Below are 26,024 nucleotides of genomic sequence, written 5' to 3'. Positions count from 1 at the left end.
TAGGAAACTCAAATTTTAACAGAAAAGAAACCTAAACATTTGAAAGTGGGGCACTCTCAGTCTGAGTTCCAGCTAAATGAAATTTTTGTCTGGAAACTGTCTTTTTTGGTCTGGGCTATTTTTACAATTTTGAACGTTCATTACTTGCATTGGGAAAAGGGAAGCATGATACCCTTTGGTACTCCTGAGTTTTGGAACTGGGAAAGACAACTGGGGGACTAACATGAAGGGGAAAGGAGTCCAGGAGAGCTGGCTGTATTTCAAGGAATCCCTGTTGAGGTTACAGGGACAAACCATCCCGATGAGTCGAAAGAATAGTAAATATGGCAGGCGACCAGCTTGGCTTAACGATGAAATCCTAGCGGATCTTAAACATAAAAAAGAAGCTTACAAGAAGTGGAAGGTTGGACATATGACCAGGGAAGAGTATAAAAATATTGCTCGGGCATGTAGGAATGATATCAGGAGGGCCAAATCGCACCTGGAGCTGCAGCTAGCAAGAGATGTCAAGAGTAACAAGAAGGGTTTCTTCAGGTATGTTGGCAACAAGAAGAAAGCCAAGGAAAGTGTGGGTCCCTTACTGAATGAGGGAGGCAACCTAGTGACAGAGGATGTGGAAAAAGCTAATGTACTCAATGCTTTTTTTGCCTCTGTCTTCACTAACAAGGTCAGCTCCCAGACTGCTGCGCTGGGCATCACAAAATGGGGAAGAGATGGCCAGCCCTCTGTGGAGATAGAGGTGGTTAGGGACTATTTAGAAAAGCTGGACGTGCACAACGTCTATGGGGTCGGACGAGTTGCATCCGAGAGTGCTGAAGGAATTGGTGGCTGTGATTGCAGAGCCATTGGCCATTATCTTTGAAAACTCGTGGCGAACGGGGGAAGTCCCAGATGACTGGAAAAAGGCTAATGTAGTGCCAATCTTTAAAAAAGGGAAGAAGGAGGATCCTGGGAACTACAGGCCAGTCAGCCTCACCTCAGTCCCTGGAAAAATCATGGAGCAGGTCCTCAAAGAATCAATCCTGAAGCACTTGCATGAGAGGAAAGTGATCAGGAACAGCCAGCATGGATTCACCAAGGGAAGGTCATGCCTGACTAATCTAATCGCCTTTTATGATGAGATTACTGGTTCTGTGGATGAAGGGAAAGCAGTGGATGTATTGTTTCTTGACTTTAGCAAAGCTTTTGACACGGTCTCCCACAGTATTCTTGTCAGCAAGTTAAGGAAGTATGGGCTGGATGAATGCACTATAAGGTGGGTAGAAAGTTGGCTAGATTGTCGGGCTCAACGGGTAGTGATCAATGGCTCCATGTCTAGTTGGCAGCCGGTGTCAAGTGGAGTGCCCCAGGGGTCGGTCCTGGGGCCGGTTTTGTTCAATATCTTCATAAATGATCCGGAGGATGGTGTGGATTGCACTCTCAGCAAATTTGCGGATGATACTAAACTGGGAGGAGTGGTAGATACGCTGGAGGGGAGGGATAGGATACAGAAGGACCTAGACAAATTGGAGGATTGGGCCAAAAGAAATCTGATGAGGTTCAATAAGGATAAGTGCAGGGTCCTGCACTTAGGACGGAAGAATCCAATGCACCGCTACAGACTAGGGACCGAATGGCTCAGCAGCAGTTCTGCAGAAAAGGACCTAGGGGTTACAGTGGACGAGAAGCTGGATATGAGTCAACAGTGTGCCCTTGTTGCCAAGAAGGCCAATGGCATTTTGGGATGTATACGTAGGGGCATTGCCAGCAGATCGAGGGACATTGGTGAGGCCTCATCTGGAGTACTGTGTCCAGTTTTGGGCCTCACACTACAAGAAGGATGTGGATAAATTGGAGAGAGTCCAGCGAAAGGCAACAAAAATGATTAGGGGTCTAGAACACATGACTTATGAGGAGAGGCCGAGGGAACTGGGATTGTTTAGTCTGTGGAAGAGAAGAATGAGGGGGGATTTGATAGCTGCTTTCAACTACCTGAAGGGGGGTTCCAAAGAGGATGGCTCTAGACTGTTCTCAATGGTAGCAGATGACAGAACGAGGAGTAATGGTCTCAAGTTGCAGTGGGGGAGGTTTAGATTGGATATTAGGAAAAACTTTTTCACTAAGAGGGTGGTGAAACACTGGAATGCGTTACCTAGGGAGGTGGTAGAATCTCCTTCCTTAGAGGTTTTTAAGGTCAGGCTTGACAAAGCCCTGGCTGGGATGATTTAACTGGGACTTGGTCCTGCTTCGAGCAGGGGGTTGGACTAGATGACCTTCTGAGGTCCCTTCCAACCCTGATATTCTATGATTCTATGATTCTATGAACAGGAAAGGATCTGCAGATCACTGGAGATGAGGGGGAAAGCAGAGAGCAGGTAACTCTTGTAGCAATCAGGAGCTGCATGCTTCCCAGCTTCCATGAGTCAGCTCCTATTAGCCCTAGAGACACTAAACTTTGATTCCTGCTCCCACTTTCAGGTTGGCTTCCCTGCAGACCTTCTAAAGGCCACAGGATGTGTTGCAAACAGAAGTCAGCAGGAGGAGTGGACCAGAAGTGCATTCTACTAAGGGCCACGACAACTAGCGCAGATTTTAACATGTCCACAGGGAGGCAAATATGGGAACAGAAGCAGGAATCTAGGTGTGGAACCTGCAAGAGCAGCGGAGTCAGGGCATTAGTGGGAAGATGACTTTGAGAAGCCAGGAGGGCTGTAAAACATACCAGGACCAGGGAAAAGGTGGCACAGAATAAGATCTCTTTGGGCCCTCTGAACTAGAGGTACAAGGGGAACCTGGGGAATTTAGGATCTTCACAGGGCTACAGGAGTCCTCCAGGCATGGGGAAGTTGGAACCTAGCTGCACATATTCAGCTATGTGATTTACAGGTGTTTGTGGTTACTATCTTGCCAGCTGCTGCCTAGTCAGGGTTGTATCTTGTATATGTTTCACACACTGTATGAAGTACAGTAGCATCTATATTCACTGTTGGTTCTCAAAACATTTTGCAATCTAGATTATTTACTTAAGACACAATTCCAGGGCTCCCCAATAGGCTTCAAGCTTATAAAAGCCAGCTCCTTGCATTCATTTTACTTCTTACTTAAATTACCACATACTATTTATTCTCTCAAGTACACTATCATCAGCTTCGGCTACTCAAAGGAAATAAAGATACCAGGGAGGTGGAGAGAGAGCTAAAAGAAAGGAAAATAACTGAAGTATTTCCTAACTGGTTAGGGAGGTGCATTTCAGACCCAGAGGAATGCTATTTAAATATTATTTTTTCCAAGTATGCAGACAAGGTGGTGGATAGGTTAGAGGGATCAAGTGGGAGGAAAGACTGACAAAACTCGACCTGCACTCCCTTACTTACTCACAACTCATCTGTGGAAACTAATGCAAATATTTTTTTAAAACCTCTGCAGCTGAATTCCCAGAGCTCTGTATTTTTGTATCAGCCAATTTCTCTTTCAGCCTTTAGTGGGCACATTCTGCATAATAATGGAAAATAGAAAAGAAAATAGGCTGCATAATGAGATGTTTGCCAGGCAGTGAGAGAGTGCTAAGTGGCCTTGTCTTCAGTGATGCTTTCATTTCCACACAAGACCTACAGAATACCAGCCTCAGAAGTTGCTAACATTTTTCAAAAACCCAGGTTCTCTTGTGACACTTGCAACTAAAAAAATAGCATTTTGATTTAAAACTCTCCTGTATTTTATTGGTAGCATTTAACAGCTGAGAAGCCATTTTGTCTTTTGACTAAAGTTGTAGAGAACCATGAAATTATTGCATTGTGATATCCTTGCATTGTGTTGTTTTGGTCACAGTGGCATCTATATTTGACATTGTGTCTTTAAGACAGAAAGGCCTAAATGCTACAGAGAGATACCTTTAGCATTCTTTTTCAACCTCATCTCCTCAGCTGCTGGCACTCTTCTCTCTTTCTCCCTACCTCCTGGCAACTGAGAGTCGTATCTCTGCCCTTTCCCCTCCTTTTCTGGATGTGAGCTCCATTCTTACCTGTAGTGGGAAAATGGGGCTTGGAGGCAGATAACAATACCTCTTACATGGATATGTTTGTCTGCTAGGCATCCCTCATTCTGCCTGGCAGATAAAAATTAGGGAGCCTGGTAATTGGCCATTGTGATAAGTGTTTGTGGTCCTGGCAAACCGAATAGAAATAAAGTCAGGTATATGGACCCCCTCCCTTAGAATCCATAAGATCCACATAAGCCTTAAGAGCAAAACATTGAGGACCATAGTTAACATATGAAAACACACAATAGTCAGACACCATCTGTAAGAAGAGAGAGTGAAAATAGAAATGCTCTTAAAAATGAAAAATATTCAGTATTCTGTAGTTTCCATCACACATTCTACATGGAATCTCTTCATATACACATAAGCACACACTCATTATTTGTGCATGTCCAAGCAAAAACACAATTTAAATTACCTTTTGCTTTAATTGGTAGCATGTCAGAATTGCAAATAATAAACCAAGATCACTGCAGTTTGCACAGCCCCATCCTCTCTCTTCCTCCCACCTGGCTTCTCATCCGAGCTCCATTCATCTTGCCAAACCAGTCCCAGTCTTCTCTCCTCAGGCTTCTCATCCCAGTCATCTTGCCCAGCTAGTGCAAGTCTCCCCTTTTGGGTTCCCTGTCCAAAACCTAGTATTTCCCCTTCCAAGCATCTCCCATCTCACGCTCCTAGTCCTAATCTCCTGGCCCAGCCAGTGCTAGTTCCCCCTTCCCAGCTCCTCATCTAATCTGTCTCTTCCCCAGGCCCCAGCCTCCTGTCCCCATCTACCACAATTTCCTGTTCTCCACTGGTTTCCAATCCCAATCCCCCCCCCCCACACACACACACGGCTCTTCAGCCAATCTCAGTCTCCCCACTCCTTGACTCCTTGTTCCAGTCTGTTTGACCTTCCAATCCTTGTTCTCCCCTCCACATCCAGATCTGTCTCCTCCTTCCCCTGCCCCCACTAGTTCCTAGTCCCAGTCTCCCCCACCCCCATCTCCCAGTCTCCTTATCCAACCAGTCCCAGCCTCCCCCGCCCTTATCTCCCTCCCCAACCAGTCTCTAGCTCCCCTTCCAACACCCCCATCACCTCCCAGTCCCCATCTCCTTACCCAGCCAGTCCTCTTCTCCCACCCCAGCTTCCAAATGAAGTCCCCTCCCAACTTCTGGACACAGTTTCTCTCCCTCCCGCTTGATCCCAAGTCTCTCTAGCTATTTATCCAAATTCACTCTTTTCCTTCCCAGTACAGTCCTTGTCCTCCCTGCATCTGAGTCTGGCACCTTCCTTCTCCATGCTGCCTTGGTGCAAGCAGGAGGGAGGGGTATGATTAAGAATAAAAGGGAGACAGACTCCCTGCCTTCAATTCCAGTGTCTGGCTCCCCCTGGGAATGGAACTTACTCAGTCACTCTGTAGGGATGGTGTACGCACAGTCCTATCAGTACTAGGATGGAGCACGCTCGGTGCACACAGAATCTTTGGAGGTTTTAGCTCCTAAAATCTGAGTCTGTATTAAGCATGTGCAGTCTGCAATTCCTAAAAGGCTTATAAATTTGGCCAAATTTGGGTGGATTTTCACAGGAACAGCAAAAGGCATATTCCTGACACAAAGGCTGCACCTCTGCCAAATTTCAAGATCTTGCTCCAAAGTATGGGGGTGCTAGAGCTTTTCAGAGAAAAGGTCACCATATTTTATTACTTTTCCCTAGCCTTGTTCTTGGAAGCAACTGTACTGTTTTGGCTGAAATTTCCCCCTCAAAATATCAGCCTCCAGCATGCACGCAGCATGGAAAATTTCAGCCCAAATGGTTAACGTTTGTCAAAACAACAACTCATATCAGGTTCTTATAATGGGAAGTGTTGGGCAATCTTAATAATAGGCCACTCTACCAACCTCATCTTGTAATCACAATTTCATCCCCTGGAAGCTTTGATTTTGTAGGCTAAATTTACCCAAAGATGCGTTATTTAGCAAAACCTAATAAATACAATTTGGTGATTAAAACAAAGTAACGTACATTGTTTTCCTCTCTCTTGCCATGGTGAGAAGCAGACCCTCGTGGTGTTGTCATTTTCAGTTCTGTTTTGGAACTGGGAGCATTTGAGGAACTCAGGCCACGAAGAATTTACCATTCCCAGAACTGGTTCACAACCTTCCTTTGCTGCCTCACAAAATGATTGACAGGGCAGGAGTCCTCGACTGGAGGAAAGAAAGAAAGAAGAAAAAGAAATAATCTATTGGTTCATGAAATTATTTCTACTTTTTTCTATATTTTTTTTAATTTAAAAAAAATCAACATTTTTGAGTAATTGCATGTTCAACAAAACTATGCAGAGTGATATGAAAGTGGATAAAATGATCTGGAACTAAGACTTCATTATTCATCAAAGGTCCCATCTACACTGTGGTTTAAAATAAATTTAAATCCAAGTTAAATTCAAACCAATTTCTTACTCAGGTCAATCCCATCCAAGCTGAGCAGCCAAAATAGCCTACAAACCAGACTGGCAATGAGGATTAAACATGATTTGAACTTGATTGAAAAAAACAGTGTCACAGGTTTAAAGAAATTGTACTTGTCTGTTTCATTTTCTAACTCTGACATATATGTATGTATACACCTGCTTCCCTTTGGTCTTCCCTATTCATACACATACATATATACATACACACACACACACACACACACATATATATATATATATATATATAAAATCAGAACAAGAGAAAAATTACAACTCAAATGTGAAACACCTCTAATAATGACCTAATTAGATTTTTCTATTTTTTCTATTATTTCTATATATTAATACATTTATGAATGATCTGGAAATGGAAGTGATCAGTGAGGTAGCAAAATTTGCAGATGACACAACATTTGTAAGATTAGTCAAGAATTGAGTAAACTGTGATAAGCATCAGAGGGACCTAACCAAGCTATGTGAAAGGGCAACATGATGGCAGATGAAATCCAGTGCTGACAAATACAAAAATAATACATATGGGAAGAAATAATGTGAAGTGTTTGTACACCTTACTAGATTCTAAATTAACATTAGCAGCTCAGGAAGAAGTATCTATCATTGTGGCCAGCTCAATGAAACTCTGCTCAGTGTGCAACAGTGGTCAAACAAACAAAATGTATGAGAAATGGGATGGAGAATACTACTGAAAATATGATAACACCGTTATATAAACCAGTGGTATACCCTCATCTGGAATACTTTGTCCTATCTCAAAAAAGGCATATCAGCAGCAATAGATTAGGTTTAGAGACAGGTGATGAGAAAAACTCTGATATGATAAATGATTGAAAAAACTGGAACTATTTATCTTACAAGGGATACAAACAAGAAAGGAAATGATGAATATATACAAAATAGTAAATGATATAGAGAAGGTAAATCAGGAATTCTATTCACCCTTCATTATAATTCCCGAACAAGGAGATTCAATTAAATTAAAAGTTGGCAAATTTAAAACTGATAAAAGAAATACTTTTTCATACAACACAACTAGCTTGCGGAACTCATTGCAAGATACCATTGAGGGTAATGGTTTAACAGGATTCAGAAAAGGATTATTTATATGGATTAGAAGAATATCCCAAATTATTATAGTAAGGATTAAAAATAGCCCAGAGTTTTGAAGGGCTATCAATTCTTTTGCTTGAGGAAATAAATCAGCTTCTAACTAATGGAGATTAGGAAGAAACTTTTCTTGTGGGCAGGTTATTCCATAACTCATTTCTTCAAGGTTTCTTGCACCTTCCTCTGAAGCAGCTGGTACTGGCCAATGTCAAAGACAAGAAACTGGACTAGCTGCACCACTGGTCTGATCCAATATGGTAATTTCTATGAACCTATGAAATATCCTGGCTTTAGAGTAGGATCTCAGACCTTTCCAGGGTTAAAAGCAAGTGCTGTGTATCCTGGTTGAGAGCTGGGAATATTCAATAGTATAAAGTTCACATTTCTATAAAGTCTAGTACCATAATATGTCAGAAACTAAAGCTTATGCAATAGCTGGTGTCAGCCCAGAACTGAGTCTTCCTCATCCTCAGTCCCCAGGAAGGGAGTAATTTTTACAGGAGAAATTCCAAGTTTGTGGGAACAAGGAAACAGTTCTTTGACAGGCCGATTCAAATAAAACCAGCTTCTGCTCAAAGCCACTCCAGGATTTGGAATATTAGAGTAAGTTCTGTGGAGATGGTTTAGTAGGACATATCTGAATGGTTTGGGATGACCAGCATTACTCCTGCATATCTGTCATGAGTGAGCTAAACTCATGCTAGTAAAACCCTTATACTTCCCCACACCAACCATTCTAGTAGAAATAACCTCACAGCGATTTACAATGTACGTGATTGGGAGTGGTTATTTATCACGAAGGGACAAGTCCTGTCCTTTCCCCTAAAGCTGTGGAGGGTCCCCTGGAAGCGAAGGAAGTGCAGTTTCTCGGTTGCAAGGCCGGGTGCCTCATTTGGGAACCCCTACTCATTAGGAGCTATCTGCATGGCAGAGTGCAGGATGTGGGGAAGGAAAGGGCCAGGCCAGAGGATCTGCCACCATGCAGGTCCTCCACCCCACAGAAGGGATGTGTAAGGTGCATGGAGGTCTAATTTAGCAGAGACCCCATGAAGGGGCTCTGCATATGCTCCAGGCCTGTGAGAGAGGATTCTTCCCTCTTGCTCATCTACTCACAACCCAGTCTGGCTACTCAGAGTGAGCACTGCAATAAGGGTTCAGCCCTAACTGACTACAATTTGGGGTCTATATAGGCCAAGATTTTCATGTCCATATTTAGGCTCCTAAATAAGTGGCCTGATTTTCAGAGGTGCTGAGCACTCAGCAGCTCCTGCTGACTTCACTGCGTTTTCCTGTTTGAGTGGAAAAGTGAATTAACGGGTCAATAATAACAAAGTGATACTATGCTGGGGGTCAAAAAGCTACAGTAGCTGTCAGATTACCAGTGGTGAAGGGAAGAAAGATGAATCAGCTCACATGTTTATGAGAATGAGCCTTCTATTTTATAAATATAAAACTTGTATTAGATCAAAATCACAGGAGCCTGAGGAGATTTCAGTTTTCCCTCTTGACCTATTGTGTTGACTTGTGTTTCTGAAATCAGTCTGATGGCATTTCTCTGCTTTAAACACTAATGAGGTGAATGTACAACCAGTACCCTTATCATGTTTACAGGGCATCCTGATTGACTGTGGGACTGGAATTGGTGCTTAGAGATATATTCTGGATATGGAACTGTATTTAGAGATACGTTCCTAAGTCACGCTAAGGACTTTCACACAATGCTAAATGCACTTTACACATTGAAGTGCGGGAATTATCTCATATCTGAGATAAAGATCTGTACCTCTAAACTTGTCTCTTGTGGCTCCCTGAGTGATTATCTGTAGTTGTCAGTTTGTTTGTTGCTTGGAAATAAGCACTTACATTCTAAAATAGTACCTTTCACCACGACTTTATGTCATGCTGAAGGCTGATAGTTTCGATATCATGTAAAAGGTCTGGCTGTGTGCAGAATAAAAACAAATGGCTTCTGGATTCTCCTGTTGACAGTAAGAGCTGCTGGTTATTAATATTCTTTTGATGTTGCCAGCACACTGTTCTGGCAATTAAAGACTCGCTATCAGAACCAGTAAAACCTCTTCAGATAAAGTCATTCAAAAAACACTTTTCCTGTTTTTTATGGAGCCTATTTTTGGAGGGACAGAGAGAGTGAAAATATGAGAGGAAGCATGTGTGTATGGGGCCTTTCAGTGCCTGTCAATGTTTATCTGCAGAACAGGGTTAACACAGTCCCTGTCTCATTTCTGGGAATATGGCACAACATTAATTAACAATTTTCTTTCAGGAACTTTAATTTTTGTATCCCAAAGTGCATGTATGGGTAATACAAATAGCTTGATAATAATTTAGAAATTACTAGGCTATTAAAGGACAATTGCATGGTGATTAAATAAACCAACAGAAAGTATGTGTTTATGAAAGGTTATATATGGATGATCATAAAAGGTTATATATGTCTGGGCAAAGTTACTTATGCTTATGAAAGGCTATATATACATGATCAAAGTTACTTTGTGCTTATGAAAGGCTATGTATGCATGATCATGTCTGGGCAAAGTTACTCACATGTGTAGTCCCATTGACTTGCATGAGTAAGGGTTGAACAATTAAGTCCATAATGTGTGTGCACGTATACAGAAAATTCTAGAAGAAATCGGTTCATAGATGTTTAAAAATGGTGGTGAAGTTAAGTGAGGCGGAACGATTCCAATATCTCAGCAATAAATGAGATGCCATGTATCTAAAACAGAACTAGAGATTAATTTACTGAATTTAGCCACAATCTATATAGACTGAACTTTTAAAGTCCCAACTGTTCATTCAAATTTAAGAAAATATGTAAATTACAATGCACAACTACATTTGAATGGAAAGATGTAAGGGGCATAATTAATGAGACTATTGACTAATTCATTAACTATGAGCCTCTCCCATTAGTGTGATAGAGCCCCTCTGTTGGACTCAAGGCACAGTTAAAAATCCATCTATTCTTTTAACCTTTGCCTGGCGGGGTAATGACAGGGTTATTTGTTATGTTTAACAATTCTGTGGTTTGGGTCTATTTATTTTTAGTTAACACTGGCTAACTAATTTTGTATTGTTTTTAAGATTTGCACAAACACACAGTGACAAATGAGAGGGACACATTTTTAAAAATATTTTTAAAAATAAAGTACTCTGAGAATCTGATATGAAAAGCATTTCTGAAATGCACCGTGTCCCTATTTGGTCTTAGCACTCACTATCTAAATCTACAGTCCTCAAAATAATTTACAAATTGCTATGTTGCAGCACTCTGGCAGTTCTGCCATTTTTTTCTTCTAAGTGATGTGAAGAACGTGACATTAACCCTGTTAGATAGTGATGCGGCTATCCTAATCTTTGCAAATATAACTACAACATATTAGTCCAAATTCATCACAGGTGCATAAGAATGGTGGGATTTATGCACACAAGATACATTAAAAGTTTCATGGCTGGGTAATTTTTTCAGGAAACTCATCTACAAATAAATGGACTTATATCTTTTAAACCATGCATATTGGAAAAGTTCAGCTTCATTTGGTCATCTTATGCCATTCTAAATGTTACAATGCAGTATGCATGTACGGGTAATACAAATATCTTGATAATAATTTAAAAATTACTAGTCTTTTAAAGGAAAATGGCATGGTGATTAAATAAACCAACAGAATGTGTGGTCTCTAGAGATACCTTGACAAACTAGGAAATGGTAGGATTATCCAACAATTACTGTAATATTTGGCCCAGTTACAATACTCAGTCATTTGTGCTCCATAAAAATAAATATTTTTGGACAGTGATCAAGTTTAGCATGGACATATTTGCTTAACCCCCTGAAGGATGAAAGGATGATTAAGCATTCCCATCTTGATTACTCTTTATTTATGACTACATGAAGACCAGGCTTTTTAAAATAAACAGGCAGTGCTGTTAGAATCTTTTCACAATTTATTTGGCACCAACACAGGATACAGAATAAGATTACACAGTTTTAGGGCCCAATTCTGCTCGCACTGGTCTACAAAAAAACTCCCACTGAAGATAGGTGAAGGTAATTACATTATCATGTGCCAGTTCTAACTTTGTGGTTTGTCTTCCCCAACCTTGAAATTCATATCTCAGTTATTTCTTTATAAACCCCTTGTAATTGCCTCTCCATTGTGAATTGTGTGGCAATGGCAGGAAAAGGGCTTATTATCAAGGTGAACAGAAATTCACATTAACTTTTTTTATTTCTGCAAGAGATGTTATGATAACTTCTAGGAAAAAGAATACAGTTTCATTTCCTTATAATTATTTAAATTTTTCAAATTCTATGGATTTATAATGTGGCAAGTACAAACAGGATTGCTTTTATACAAACTGGGAAAGATGTAATTCAGGTTTTCCCAACTACATATTTTATGCTGAAATTTCAAGTACTTTTCTTGATCAAATACTTGACTGATTCACTTCGGGCCAATACTTTGACCTTCTGCCCAAAGGATGATTGCTTAGGACTTACTGAGCAATGGTAACAGGTAGCCTTACCATTTTTGGATGGACCTTTAAAAAGAGTTTCCATGTGCTATCCCTTCTCTCCATTGTGGTCACACCACTATGTGCATGCACACTGGCCTATGGACTTTAGAAGAGGCAATGGAATTATTATTTCAGACACCCCAAAAGTTAACAGACTTATTTGATACAAAAACTAGGGACAAGATCTTTGGGCAACCATCAGCCTTCTGCTGCAAATTTTGGTAACTTTATTTTATGTTCAGGCAACAATTGTCCAAATAGGTTTGAGGTTTGGAGGACACCACACATTCAGTAGTCATTAGAGGACTATGTGTGTATTCTGGTTAATCCTAGCACTAAGGTGTTCTATCTAAGGTGTTTCTATAGTACCCATCGCTTTAGTATCCACAGTGGCAAATGTTAGCTTTACACATTAATTGACAGTCATAATTAACACCTCTTATTAATTGTGTTAAGCATCTGGTCACAATTAACATTTTTAGGGAACACAAGCAAAATTAGTATTAAACACCTCTGGTTTCTTTGTGTCAGTTTTCCTTCCCCATTGAGTAGTGAACCTACACTTTCCTTCAACTTTCTCTTGTTCCTAGTGTGTTTTACAGAACCTCTTCCTATTGCCTTTTATGTCCCTTGCTAGTTATAATTCATTTTATGCCTTAGCCTTTCTGATTTTGTCCCTGCATGCCTGTGCTATTCTTTTATGACATACTGCTGTTTCAGAAGTGCCTCAGAGCACACTATGGAACTTTTAATATACAGCAGCAGGGTTCATATGACCATTTAGTGCATGTCAGGGTAGAGCACTATAGATTTACATCCCGGCATGCCACACACTAAATCACCAGATAGACAAGCCCTTGTTTCCTTACCTGAGTCAAAATCTAAGCCCAAGTACGTACATGAGCTCAGATGCAAAGACTGTACTATGTGCACCCCAGCAAAAGACGTGGTGGGGACTCCACTCTTTGTTAGTTTGTTCCAAACACTTACGACCTTTGGAAAGTCAAGAATTCACTCCAGAGCTGTTCCAACACACTGATCTACCCTATCCCCTTTATTAGCATGTACAGAACCCCAGTGCCATTGTAAAGCACAGTCACTTCATGGAAGTACAACATAAATACAAGATGCCTAAAAGGAACTCTACCTCCATCAATCACAAACAGTCTCCAGGGCCCCTCCAGCCTCCACTCCTTTGTCCCAGATTAAGGTACTTCCTTCCCTTTGGTGTCCAATTCTCATGTGCAGTGCTGGCTCATAGGAACCAAACACTCAGGCAGCTCCATGGTCCCATCCCCCTGCCCTGAGCTCAGACTCTGTCTGCTACGTCTCTGCAGCAGCAGCATATGCCCTCTCCTGCAGGCCACCTAGTCCCTTCTTAAACAGTAATGTGACACTTCCCAGGGGTACTAAGGATTATGAGGCACCTTACTACCACCAGCCCAGCCCTACCACCAGCCCAGTGAGAGAGCCTTGTCTGTGATCAGCTCCCTGAAACCATCTGCCTCTGGCAACACAAACAGGCCTCGCTCTCTCTGTACAGTTTCGTATAAGCACATACCAACCCCCGAGTCTTTCAGGTGTCCCTCTGGAGCATTCAGCCTGTTCCACTGAACTCTCCCAGAACTCTTACATCCGCTGTTCCCAAAGCAACAGTACATACCAGCTTGTAAGATTCAATTCAGGATCACCACTTTGCATAGCACACAGCACTTAATTTTATATATATAGTGAAAACAAGAATAAGTTTATCATCAAAGAAGTGACAGTGATAAGAATATTCTAAACAAATGGTTACATATAAACAAAACAAAATCATAACATGCTTTCTAGACACTAAACTTACCTAAAAAGGCATTCCCATATCTCCAACAAGATAGTTCACCACAAGTTTTTCCCCAGCCTTTTCAACCAGTTTGGTTGAGACCCCTTCTCAGAAAACCAACCCCACAGGCAGCTCGTCCTCACAGACTGAAGGAATATCTAGTGTTTCCGCTGTACCCTAGATAGAGTTTCAGAAGGTCATTTTGTCTTACTCCTAAGCAGGATAACTCCTGCTGTTTTTGTTTTTTCCTCCATCCCCCATAATCTATTGATTAGCATTTTGCTCAGACAGGACATTCATTGTGAATGATACAATACTGAATTTGCATGTGACCAGCCAAAGTGAGATAAGCATGCCAGGTGTATGTGGATTACCTTCTGGTGACCTGTCTTAACTCACAGACCCAGAGAACATAATTTTTAGTACATAAACATAACTCTTCATATATTTCCCATGTATATATCTTACAATTATTATGTTGACCAGTGTGACACATGCTTTCACTGGGACCCTACATGACATTCTTCTGGTGAACGCAGGTGATCCCTATATCTCTGTGCCCTCTGGATCACAATAATCCCATCCTCCAATCAGAAGAGAGCTGGCAGCAGGACCCTGGGGCCAGATTTCCAGCCAGCTCTCTAGCCAATTGGGGATCATGGAGTGAGGGGGTACAGGTGGAGAGTGCAACTTCTCCAGTCCCCAGCTGATCAGGGCTCTGGGGGCAGGGCCAGCCCGCACAGCACTTCTGCTCATCTGTGAAGTGGGGGCAGCACCCACATTATTTATTGTATTCTAAAACTCAAAACCTAATCCTTGACTGTATTTTTTGTTCATATTATAAAGCAGCTATAATCAGAAGACCTTTGTACCAAAGGTGAAATCCTACCTCCAGTGAAGTCAATGAGAGTTTTGCCATTGACTTGAGTGGAGCCAGGATTTTACACCAATTATTATTATTAGGGTGAACACTAGACTACAGTTAGAGAGGAAACTTGAGGACAGTTTGCATGGGTTTGATTCAGCAATGTGAGCTTTCAATGGTCTGCTTGCCAGTGAAGAAGCAATGTCTTCTGATAGGCATCTTTTTAAATGGCAAGCAGTGGTGCAAAGAAATACACCATTTCCTTTGATGTCAACAAAGCCTTCTTGTGGCACTTTGCTCATCTCTATAGTACACCTTTCGGAAAGGAAAGTTCAGATATTGTACCTTTCTTCTATATCACTTTAATGTGTCTAATGGGTTGTCCTCAGATTTCTATAAATATCGTAATGAGCCTTCTCCTAACAGTGTTGAACTGCAATTTCATTGCTCATGGAAAGGCAAGATAAAATAATGGCAAAAAATGGCAGATTGTGTTCAGAAAAGCTTAGCTTTTTCTGTACCAAGTACCAATACCATGCAATCCTTTTCTGAAATTAAGATGTCCATATCTAAGAAAAAGAGTTAGGATGCCTAAGGACTCCAGTAAGATACTATGATTTTTATGATAACACTAGCATTTTTTATGCAGCTGTGTGACACTATGTTTGACTTTTAAAACCATTTTAAAAAATCAACATCTAATATATTTAAGTAGTTCTTTAAAAATAATCAAGACTGTTAATGAAACTGACTGGTAATGGCCTTTTTGATGGCCATTTTTAAAACAACCCAAAAACACTGTTTTTATATTATATTAAGTTTATGCTAAAATGAGAATAAACCCCAGAATTGGAAAAAAATAAACACAGGAAACACTATTTATGGCTATAAAACAAAGTATCAAATGGATTGTTCTAGTTAGACTTCCATACACTATTTAATTTAACCCTATAGAACACCTATCCCATGACCCACAAAGTTTTGGAATGTGTGTGTGAGTAATGGGGCAAATTGTAATTATTTTGTTTCTTTATTTTCTTCTAAAGTGATAGAATATACAAAACTTTGTATATAACACCACAGGAAAGGACCCAAGTTTTAACAGTCACCAAACTGTTGTGGGTGTGAAAAGGATCAGCTTATGGAATGTTCATATCTATCTCACTCAATGACTCAGCTCACTATTTTGGAACTGTACATGGTTTAAAAGGTTACTAGTGATAAACTAGGTGTTAGAAGAAACTAAGTACATTCTGGAACATCAGCTAAAAAGTGTGGGAACTCTCCAAAAATCCTTTTAACCTAGCTACTGTATGACTTGAAACCATTCTTTTTTTATTACAACCTGCAAAAAGAGAAAATATGTACAACTACTATTAAAGTTTTGCAATATAATAAAATATATTCGTCCAACTATGTCTCATCAATTGTTGAGTCTGATTGGCACAAGTCTGACAGGTTAAATGATCCAGTGCGAATTCTGCACTCATTGTGTCCTACTGCCTGTGAAAATCTAGGGAGGTATTCAGAGCTCAGGTACAGTTGTGTGTTCCAACTCATTACACAAAATAAGTCTATTTCCCTCCCTTGTTTTAAGAACAATGGTTTGTTTATCTAAACTACAAATTCAAATATTTAAACAAATCTTTAGACCAATCTTAACAGGGGGTTATTATGTTCCTTTTCTGATATAATGTGAATAATGGTTTTAATTACTTACAATAAACTCCCGTTATTTATTATACATGGCTTGATGCTGTTCTAAGTTATATAAAAATCACAGGCATCAGAGGGAGCAGGTGGCCTATGATCCCTAGTTAACATACCAATTTGTAGACCAGAAACTACACATAATAAATTATATGTACTGTGCACACTCAGCAGTAAAATATTATACAATATTTCGGGGCTGGAAGTAAGCAACCAACCAACCAAGTGCAAGTTCATAAAATAACCAGTCTTTCTGATTTCCATTTATGCCTCCCTCCCCTAACTCGTGGGGGCAATGTTATGAAATGTTTTCAAAGGGATGTTCCCATGTCCAAATTGTATAATAAATTTCTTCCCCTGCTCAATAAAAATACATCTCCATCCTCTCCCCCAAGTCATCCCAACACACACACACACACACACTCTCCATTGTGAAAGGAAGTGCTTCTGTGATGTGGAAAAGCTTTCATGGATGATAACAAACAGACTGAGAAAATCTTTGAAGATCATAATGGAGTAGTGCCCTACTCCCTGAAAAGGGCAAAATAAGACAACTGGATACATAGTTTGCTGCCTACTGCTTTAATAGATGTCAATTTCCTCACACACTAGACCTACAAGATTATTTAATGCCCCCCCCCAACAGCACCCACAGCCACTGCTGTTTTTCCCCATAATATGTATTCCAGAATCTCCTTCAATCTAGTTTAAATTATTTTCAGCAATAGTTCTTCCATTTTTCTCCCAAGCAATCCTGTATTTATGAATATAGATATACGTAGACTCTAGTCTGTGTTTTTTGTTTACTTGTTTTGTTTTTCAAGAGCATTCTCTCACACTTTCTAGGGGATTATATGATCAGTGTCAGCAGAGACAAGATTTCCTTTCTTGATAAAAAGTCCTGTATCAAACATGGTAGTTTGCTAGTAAATGGCTACTATACAAATACTCTGCTCCTTCCCCTAGATCAGATAAGATAGCTCTCCTTTGTTCATTATAGTGGGCCACCAGTTCTGCTTCTATCATTTTCAGTTTGCCTGAAATTTTTATATTTATTTGTCCTCTGTTCGTTTAGATTGAGGATTCAGGCAATGTCATTTTCACAACACCATTTTACTCTGGCAGTTTGTATGGCATGTGTCATAATACGTAAAGTAGTTCCATAACAACTGGTCACAATAATTGGTTTAGTACTATTTAACAGCTATCTTGGTCAGAAATTTTTGCTTGTTTTTAATCTCTTTGTTTAAAAAGTACATTAAGCCTCTCAACCATTCTATCTTCCTGTTGCCATACATAGGTTGTATGCTGGTGTTGTATTTATATTATGGTAGTATACAAATGCCTAATTAGGATTGGGGTCCCATTGTGCTAGGTACTATAGAAACACGACAGCACCCCTGCAAGAAGTCCTGACCTTGAAATAGCACACGGTCAGTTTTGACATTGTTGGGACTGGCAATGATTGTGAATATTTTGTCCAGCACAGGCAGAATAGCTCTGGCTGCATCTGATTTTACTTATTCTAGCAGACAGTATCTTGAGTATTTATCAGTAATGCCCCTCTCCCTGAGAGCTCACTTCTAAAACAAAAGAATCCTCGTGTAGTTATAATTACTGGGAATAAACTGCTGGGAGGCAGTGTGGCCTAGCGGCTAAATCATTAGACTGAGTCTCAGGAGACCTGGGTTGTATTCTCGGCTCTGCCACTAGCCTGCTGGGTGACCTTGGTTGAGTGACTTTACCTCCTTATGTCTCAGTTTCCCAACTGTAAAAAGGAGATAATGATACTTCCAAAGTGCTTTGAAATCTACTCAAGAAAAAGCACTATATAAGAGCTATTATCATTACTGTTCTTTGGTTTCTGAGTGAAATCATCATTATTTTGTCAGCAGTTTACAGCAGTCAATACAGGTCTCTTAACTGTGTCTACAACTTCCCTAATCGTTAAAGATTTTGCAGTTCCATTGATACCAAATGTGATTGGCATACTGATCCTCTAGTGATTAAGTTGTTTTGGTGGTTATGGAATGAGTGAAGTTGCCCTCTGCTAGGCTCTATATTAAAACAGTATGCTTCAAGTTGTAGACCTCACCATTCAATTCTGGATAGCTCTTTGACTTTACAATAGCCAAACCGAGCTAATAGTGTTTGGTGATTAGTAACAATGGTGACTAGGGCACCTTATACATATAGATCGGGGTGGGCAAACTCCAGCCTTTCAGACGTTTTAATCTGGCCCTCGAGTTCCCACCAGAGAGTGAGATCCAGGGCTTGCCCCGCTCTGCGTGGCTCCCAGAAGGAACGGCATGTCCCCACTCCAGCTCCTACGCGTAGGGGCAGCCGGGGGCTCTGTATGCTGCCCCTGCCCCAAGCGCCGGCTCTGCAGCTCCCATTAGCCAGGAACCACAGCCCATGGGAGCTGCAAGGGTGGTGACTGCAGATGGGAAAGCGTGCAGAGCCACCTGGCTGTGCCTCCACATAGGAGCCAGAGGGGGGACATGCTGCTGCTTCCAGGAGCTGCTTGAGGTAAGCGCCAACCGCAGCTTGCACCCTGACCCCCTTCTGCACCCCAATCCCCTACCCTAGCCCTGATCCCCCTCCTGCCCTCTGATCCCCTCGGTCCCAGCCCAGAGCACCCTCCTGCACCCCCAACCCCTCATCCCCAGCCCCAGCCCCACCCCAGAGCCCGCACCCCCAGCTGGAGCCCTCAACTCCCCCGCACCCAAATCCCCTGCCCCAGTCCGGAGCCCCCTCCCACACCATGAACTCCTCATTTCTGGCCCTCTCCAGAGCCCTCCCCCCTTCCTGCACCCCAACCCCCAATTTTGTGAGCATTTATGGCTGCCACACAATTTTCATACCCAGGTGTGGCCCTCATGCCAAAAAGTTTGCCCACCCCTAGTATAGATGAAAGTGTTCACAACCTCACACTTCACCCTAAAGATTCTCCCTGTCTGAGAATTTTTGCTTTCAGCATCTGTCAGGATTCAATTTGAAAGGGCTATGACGTGTTATTAGCTAGATGAGCTTTCGTGAACCACAAACGCATGTGAAAACTCAGAGAGGAATTATGACATGGTTATGTATTCAAAGATAGATTGTATGACTTTGATGCCTTAAGATATTTTCTTCCACATAAACAGCCTGTCATGTTTTGCAAGTGCTCAGAGTGAAGAAAAGGCAAAATTTAAGATGACTTGTGCAGTAAATGCACCATGCCAATAAATTACTAAATATCTGCAATGTTGCTGTCTTGGGCAATCGTCTAAATTCTTTAATGTCTATTGTAACTGGGCCGGCCACATCTGTCTGGAAATGTATGTCAGAACAATTTAAGGTTTCAGAGTAACAGCCATGTTAGTCTGTATTCGCAAAAAGAAAAGGAGTACTTGTGGCACCTTAGAGACTAACCAATTTATTTGAGCATGAGCTTTCGTGAGCTACAGCTCACTTCATCGGATGCATATTGTGGAAATTGCAGAATATCATTATTATATACACAGACACCATGAAACAATACCTCCTCCCACCCCACTCTCCTGCTGGTAATAGCTTATCTAAAGTGATCATCAAATGTGCTGGAAATGGCCCATCTTGATGATCACTTTAGATAAGCTATTACCAGCAGGAGAGTGGGGTGGGAGGAGGTATTGTTTCATGGTGTCTGTGTATATAATAATGATATTCTGCAATTTCCACAGTATGCATCCGATGAAGTGAGCTGTAGCTCACGAAAGCTCATGCTCAAATAAATTGGTTAGTCTCTAAGGTGCCACTAGAACAATTTAAGCTGTTATTTTAAAAAATAAAATCTGTTCTTGTTTAATGTTAAATGGTATGTCGTCAAGCATTTCAGGACATTGAGTGCTTTATCATGTTCTTGGCATGTTGTTCTAAAGTATCATCACTGAATGTCACAAGCACAATATTCACAGGATCAGAAATTGTTAGAGCCATGGATGGGTGTTTTGGCCAACTGAAGTCTATATCCTTCCGTTTCAATAAACATACACTAATATGTACCTTACATATTATACATTGTTATACCTTACATTGTTTATTACACAAATATACATTATTGCAGTCTATATAGGTTTTCTACAAGATGGGTTGGACCACATCTTACCTATCTAGTTTCTTAGCCACAAGTCCCATGATGACCCCAAGTTTAGCAATCTTTGAGACAGAGGGATGGGTTCTGCTCATATTTACATGAGATATAAATCAATGTGAGTGCAGAATCAGGCTTACGGAATCATCCACAAACCTTTTCACAACCACTTTAACAATCTCCCTCACTGCAGTAGACTTCATCCCACTATGGAACCAGACCATGGAATGACTATTGCTCAAGATGGTTTTGCAGCTAACTGGAGCATCAAGCTTTGGGGATGGTACAGATAGCACACCAGCATTCCCAAAACTCACAATATTCACTTATCAGAAGTCCTGGATACCCTAAAGGAGTCTCGACCCAAGTCTTGTGAATCAGACTTCCTTCTTGTGAAAGAAAGTCATGAACAACAGGTGCCATTCCTAACTGAAACAGCCAATGCCTCCTTTAGAGAAGGAATCTTCTCTTCCTCCTTCAGACACATAATAGTGTGACCAATACTGAAGAAACCTACCCTAGATATTTTTGCCTAGGAAACTACCCCGTGTCAAACCTCCCATTTCAGAGCAAGCTCATACAGAAGCTAGCAGAAAGACCAACTACAAGTTCATCTAACTGAAACTAACTTTCTAGACCTGGCTCAGTCAGGATTTGGGCCGGGATGTGAAAGCAAAACCGCCTTAATTTTGACGTATTTTTATTTGCCTTCTGGGTTTTGAGCCTTTTGAGGTCACATTTTCAAGCTTTTCTCCGCAACCATAAGGGCTAGAAACTTGTCTTCAAAAAAAATCTGAGATTTTCATGTAACCACTTGACTCCAAGAGATGATGCTTTAAGAAAAACACCAAATATCACAAAACTTAATAAAATTGCAAGAACTGGTACACAGGTAGATCTAAGGACATGTGTAAGTATTTGCAGGATCAGTGCTTTAGATTACAAGGTCCTTAGGGTAAGGATTACTGTGCCTTTTATTTGTCTGTAAAGTACCAAGCACAGTTTGGCCTCTATTGAGCAAACCATCCTTATTCAGCAAAGTCCTGAAGTCTCATTTACTCAAAAGGGCCTCAAGCACATGATTAAAATTAAACATGTGCTTATATATTTGCTCAATAGGGCTGGACTTAGGCAAGTGCTTAAATGCTTTGCTGACCAATACTGAACATTTATGCTTTGTATACATAAGTAGATAACGGTCTTAAAATAAAAATGACCTTAGACCCTGACCTGGGCAATACAGTGAAAGTGATGCAAAGAGAGCAATTCTCTAAAGTTTCTATTAGCCATGATTAGTTTTAAGTAGGATTTCTCACTAACTATCGTATTAAAAAATCCAAACAAAATCCACTACGGTGTGAGCACTATGTAATTCTAACTTGCAGAGAATGACCAAGTCAATGAACTTGTGCATGTCTTGTAAAATAAGACCTTCTGTAAATAGATGGTGCCATCTAATTCAATATGGGCTGTTTTTCACATTTTAAAAAGGGACATTGAAAAGATTTTAATTTAAATTTGGTTATTATCTGCTTCAGGTCAGTTATTGTTGTTGTTTGTTTTTGAAGTCTAGTACTCCAGCACAGGACATTTTAAAACATTTTTAAACACTTACAAACAGAAAACAGAAATTAATTTTTTTTTTTTTGCTTTTACAAATGACAGAAGATAGATGAAATCCAAGAACCAGAAAAATGGGAAGAAAACAAAAGTACATTTCTCGCAATCATGATAGAACAACTCTAAAAATTCTACTAAATTAATAACAGATCTATACAAGATGACTAAGAATTAAAACAACCGTTCTCTTCTAGTAAAACTGAATTATCCTTAATTTCATAGCACCACAAAAATACATCATTTGGATCCCCTTCTGCTAGCTTTCCAAGAGTTTTTAACTGACCACAGCTGTTTCTACAGTGTACATTATTGCATAAATACTAGTACTTAAATTAAGGGCTCATCCACATGGAGATTTACTGCATGGCAAGCCAGGGTATAAACCTACCGCACACTAGTCTGCTGCGTGCTAAGTCTCTGTGTGGACCCTGCTACCACATACTAAAAGTTTGATAGTGCACTAGTATGGAACATTTATTGTACAGTACCAGGGTCCACGGAGAGATTTAGCATGCAGCAGGCTAATGCACTGTAAATTCATGTCCCATTTTGCCACGCACTAAGTTTCCATGTGGACAAGCTCTTAGACAGTTTGACATGACAAAATGCTTTGTAGAGAGCCAAGATGGGTAAGGTAATATCTTTTGTTGGACCAACTTCTATTGGTGAGAGAGACAAGCTTTTGAGCTTACACAGAGCACTTCTTCAGGAAAGGTCATGGGAGTGTCACAGCTAAATACAAAGTGGACTGATGACAGACATCCAATACAACAAGAAAAAGTGGAATGAACTACAACAACTCCACAAACCACAGAACACCACGTCCAGGAGAAACCATGGCACCAGGCCGACCACATGGACAGTATACAACATCCCAACATCATCAATTTTTCAAGACTGTCCTCAACCAGAGCTGAAGTATCTGTACTCTCCCAAAAGACTGAACTTCTGCCTCACCACAGAACCTGATCATATTAGCATACTAACATGTGGAGAACTAGAAGAATTCTTCTATCAACTCTGCCTCAAAGAATTCTTTCATAGTGAAGACACACTGACATTTACCACATCCCCAGATAGTCATATGAAAAACAAATCGTCTGACTGAACACCCCACAGCAGACGAAACCACACTCTTGATCATTACATTGATTACTTCAGAAAAACAACTGATTGTGAAATACTTAACAAACATCACAATCTCTCCACCGCTGAGAGATCAGCTAAAATATTATTAGAAGTAACAGTATTGTGGTAGTCTACAGGAGTCCCAGCCCTGGACCTGGAACACATTGTGCCAGATGCTGTACAAACACACAACTAAAAGATTACCCCTGCCTCAAAGTATTAATAAATAAAGACTATTTTACAAACACAAGAAAAAATTATAGAACATGAAACTAGTAAGTAAACATAGACAGAAAGTAAATTAAAACTACACCTCGCTAGAACACGGGATTTGGGATCCATGCACAGTACTGCGTTAACTGCGGGGACCACGTTAAAATGAATTGCAATTAAAGTAATTAAATTTGGGATCCATGGCCACGACTGTGTTATATGCAAATTCGCACTATGTAGACGCACATTCTAGTGAGGGTCTGGTGTATGTAATAATGACACATTGGATGCCAGCGATTAATGGCTGCACATTTCATTCTGGCTGGTTCTTATGAAATGTACAATCTGCCAGAACTTTACCGTCATGGTTTAAACTGTCACCAGAAACTCTATAAAATATATATAAGAATAAACAACAGTAACTGTGATAGTTTTATGTATTTCTTTTAATTCTTTCAATTGTGTAAAGAGCATTTTTTTAAAGCATGCTTTCAGCTCTAGTCAACTTTACAATAAGCTAAAAACACTATCATTTTAAAAAAATCAATTCCTCAGTGATTCTTCTGCTTCTTCAGACCTCTTATGTGTTTCTCACCTTCCTCAAATTCCTCTGTTCAGTTTCCCTTCCCAACTCAGCCTCTACTTTCTTCCTATTCTTCTTTCAACACCTCCAGAATGACTTCCCCATACTGCTTGAAGAGCTTTTCATATCAACATATTAGAAGTGGCCCTTCCCTGCCACTCCAGAAACACTGATAGGTTTCAGTTTTGTATTTCTTAGGCATAACATTTCACCCGACTGACTGAGTAGAGGTGTTTAGATTTGTTTTTCAACTATCTAATCATATATTTTAGCTGTCTATCTTGCACAGGTGCCAAGACTGTATTCTTTTTATGAAAAATATAATCCATTTATTCTAAGTCATTCTGATTTTTTTGGACCCTTATGATACTGAATTTAAACAGTCTTTTAAACTTATAATCAATTTTTTTTAAAAAAAGCATGTTATATTGACACCAGAAAAGTTTGTAGATATTACCAGATGAAGAATAACGAACAATCCAGAGGTTTTTACTGCTTTCTAACCTTTGACCAATGGCAGAAGAAGTAGCTGAGATTGGTGGAAATGAATAATCATGTATTTCAGATTTGGAAGCATTATTTTATCCAAGGCTTTACACTCTGCTAGGTAGCACCACTGCGTAACAGGGGCAAATACACCCATTTTTTGAAAGTCTCCAGATAAAAGGTGGAGCTGACACAATTGCATGAGCGTAATCTACTGTACCTTGGTGTTACCCTTGATCAGACGCTGAGCTATCAACAACATTTTGACAACACCAAAAAGAAGATAAAAACAAGGATTAACATTAACCAGAAGCTTGCTGACATGTGATACATGCATGCTTCAAATGTCAGTACAAGTCCTGGTCTTGCCAACAGCAAAGTGTTATGCACCAGTTTGGTGCAAAAGCTCCCACACCAGTCTTGCTGACACTGAAATCAGTGCCATGCTCAGGATTCTTAGCGACTCTCTTAAATCAACACCAATCCCGTGGCTCTCAGTTTTGGTGGACATTGGGCCAGCCAACATTCAGATGAGAAGCTGCTGTGCTTCCACAGTGCAATAAGAGCCTGGCTGCTCCAGACCTGTCACTACATCAAGACTTCAATCCACCGCAACTCTCCCAATTCAAATCCAGGAATCCTTTCTTGATCCACACATCAATGCTACAGGCCAACAGAAAGGACGCAGCACTCAATGGCTCAAATAGCGGGGCCACTTGTGACATCCCAAACAAACACCTGAGTGAAGATCCAAGGAAAGAAGTCCTGGGATTCTTCGTTTCCCATAGGCAGTGAACTGCACTCAACCACGTTCAGAAAATGCACAGAAGATGTGGCTATTTCTTCCACAAATGAAAAAAATCAAAGAATCATCAAATTGTGACTGTGGTGAGGTACAAACCATGTGACACATCTGTGACATTGCACTCCATATGTTTTATGGAAATATGCTCATGAGTGTGAATATGATGTAACTGGAATATGCTTTATGCAAAACGTCTCTTGTAAGGTATCATAACAAAGGTTATAAACTACTGAATATATTCCTCCTATTTGTATGCATGTATCATTCTTGTATATGAAGCTAGAAATATGAAGTATAACTCTGAGGTCCTATTGTGATTATGCAAAGTATGGGCCATTAATGGTCGTTTAGAATCTCGATGGCTCCCATTGACTAGGACAATTGGTTGTAAATGGTTTATTTACCTGAAAACCTTCCTGTGTATGTGTGGGCCGACCCAGGAAGAATGGAGACTAGAGGTCTTACAGTGACATGTGACCATGTCACATGATACTGGAATCCATCTTAATCCTTGTACTTTTCCATTGATAAGGA

The 26,024-nt window shown here is 40.5% G+C and overlaps 1 protein-coding gene across 2 annotated transcripts in view; it reads right to left on the bottom strand.

Moving 5' to 3' along the window:
- CORIN (corin, serine peptidase) overlaps positions 1-26,024 on the bottom strand; it is a 308,207-nt gene that overhangs the window by 170,265 nt on the left and 111,918 nt on the right. For both annotated transcript variants that reach the window (XM_007071024.4, XM_043544404.1), the window contains exon 5: positions 6,024-6,205. In XM_007071024.4, coding sequence (XP_007071086.3) covers positions 6,024-6,205 — 182 coding nt within the window. The remainder of the gene's footprint in view (positions 1-6,023; positions 6,206-26,024) is intronic.

Source organism: Chelonia mydas, chromosome 4, assembly GCF_015237465.2.
Source record: "Chelonia mydas isolate rCheMyd1 chromosome 4, rCheMyd1.pri.v2, whole genome shotgun sequence".
NCBI classification, from domain to species: domain Eukaryota; kingdom Metazoa; phylum Chordata; order Testudines; family Cheloniidae; genus Chelonia; species Chelonia mydas.
Note: the sequence above shows the minus strand (reverse complement) of the source record. Positions and strands in the feature narration are given on the sequence as shown.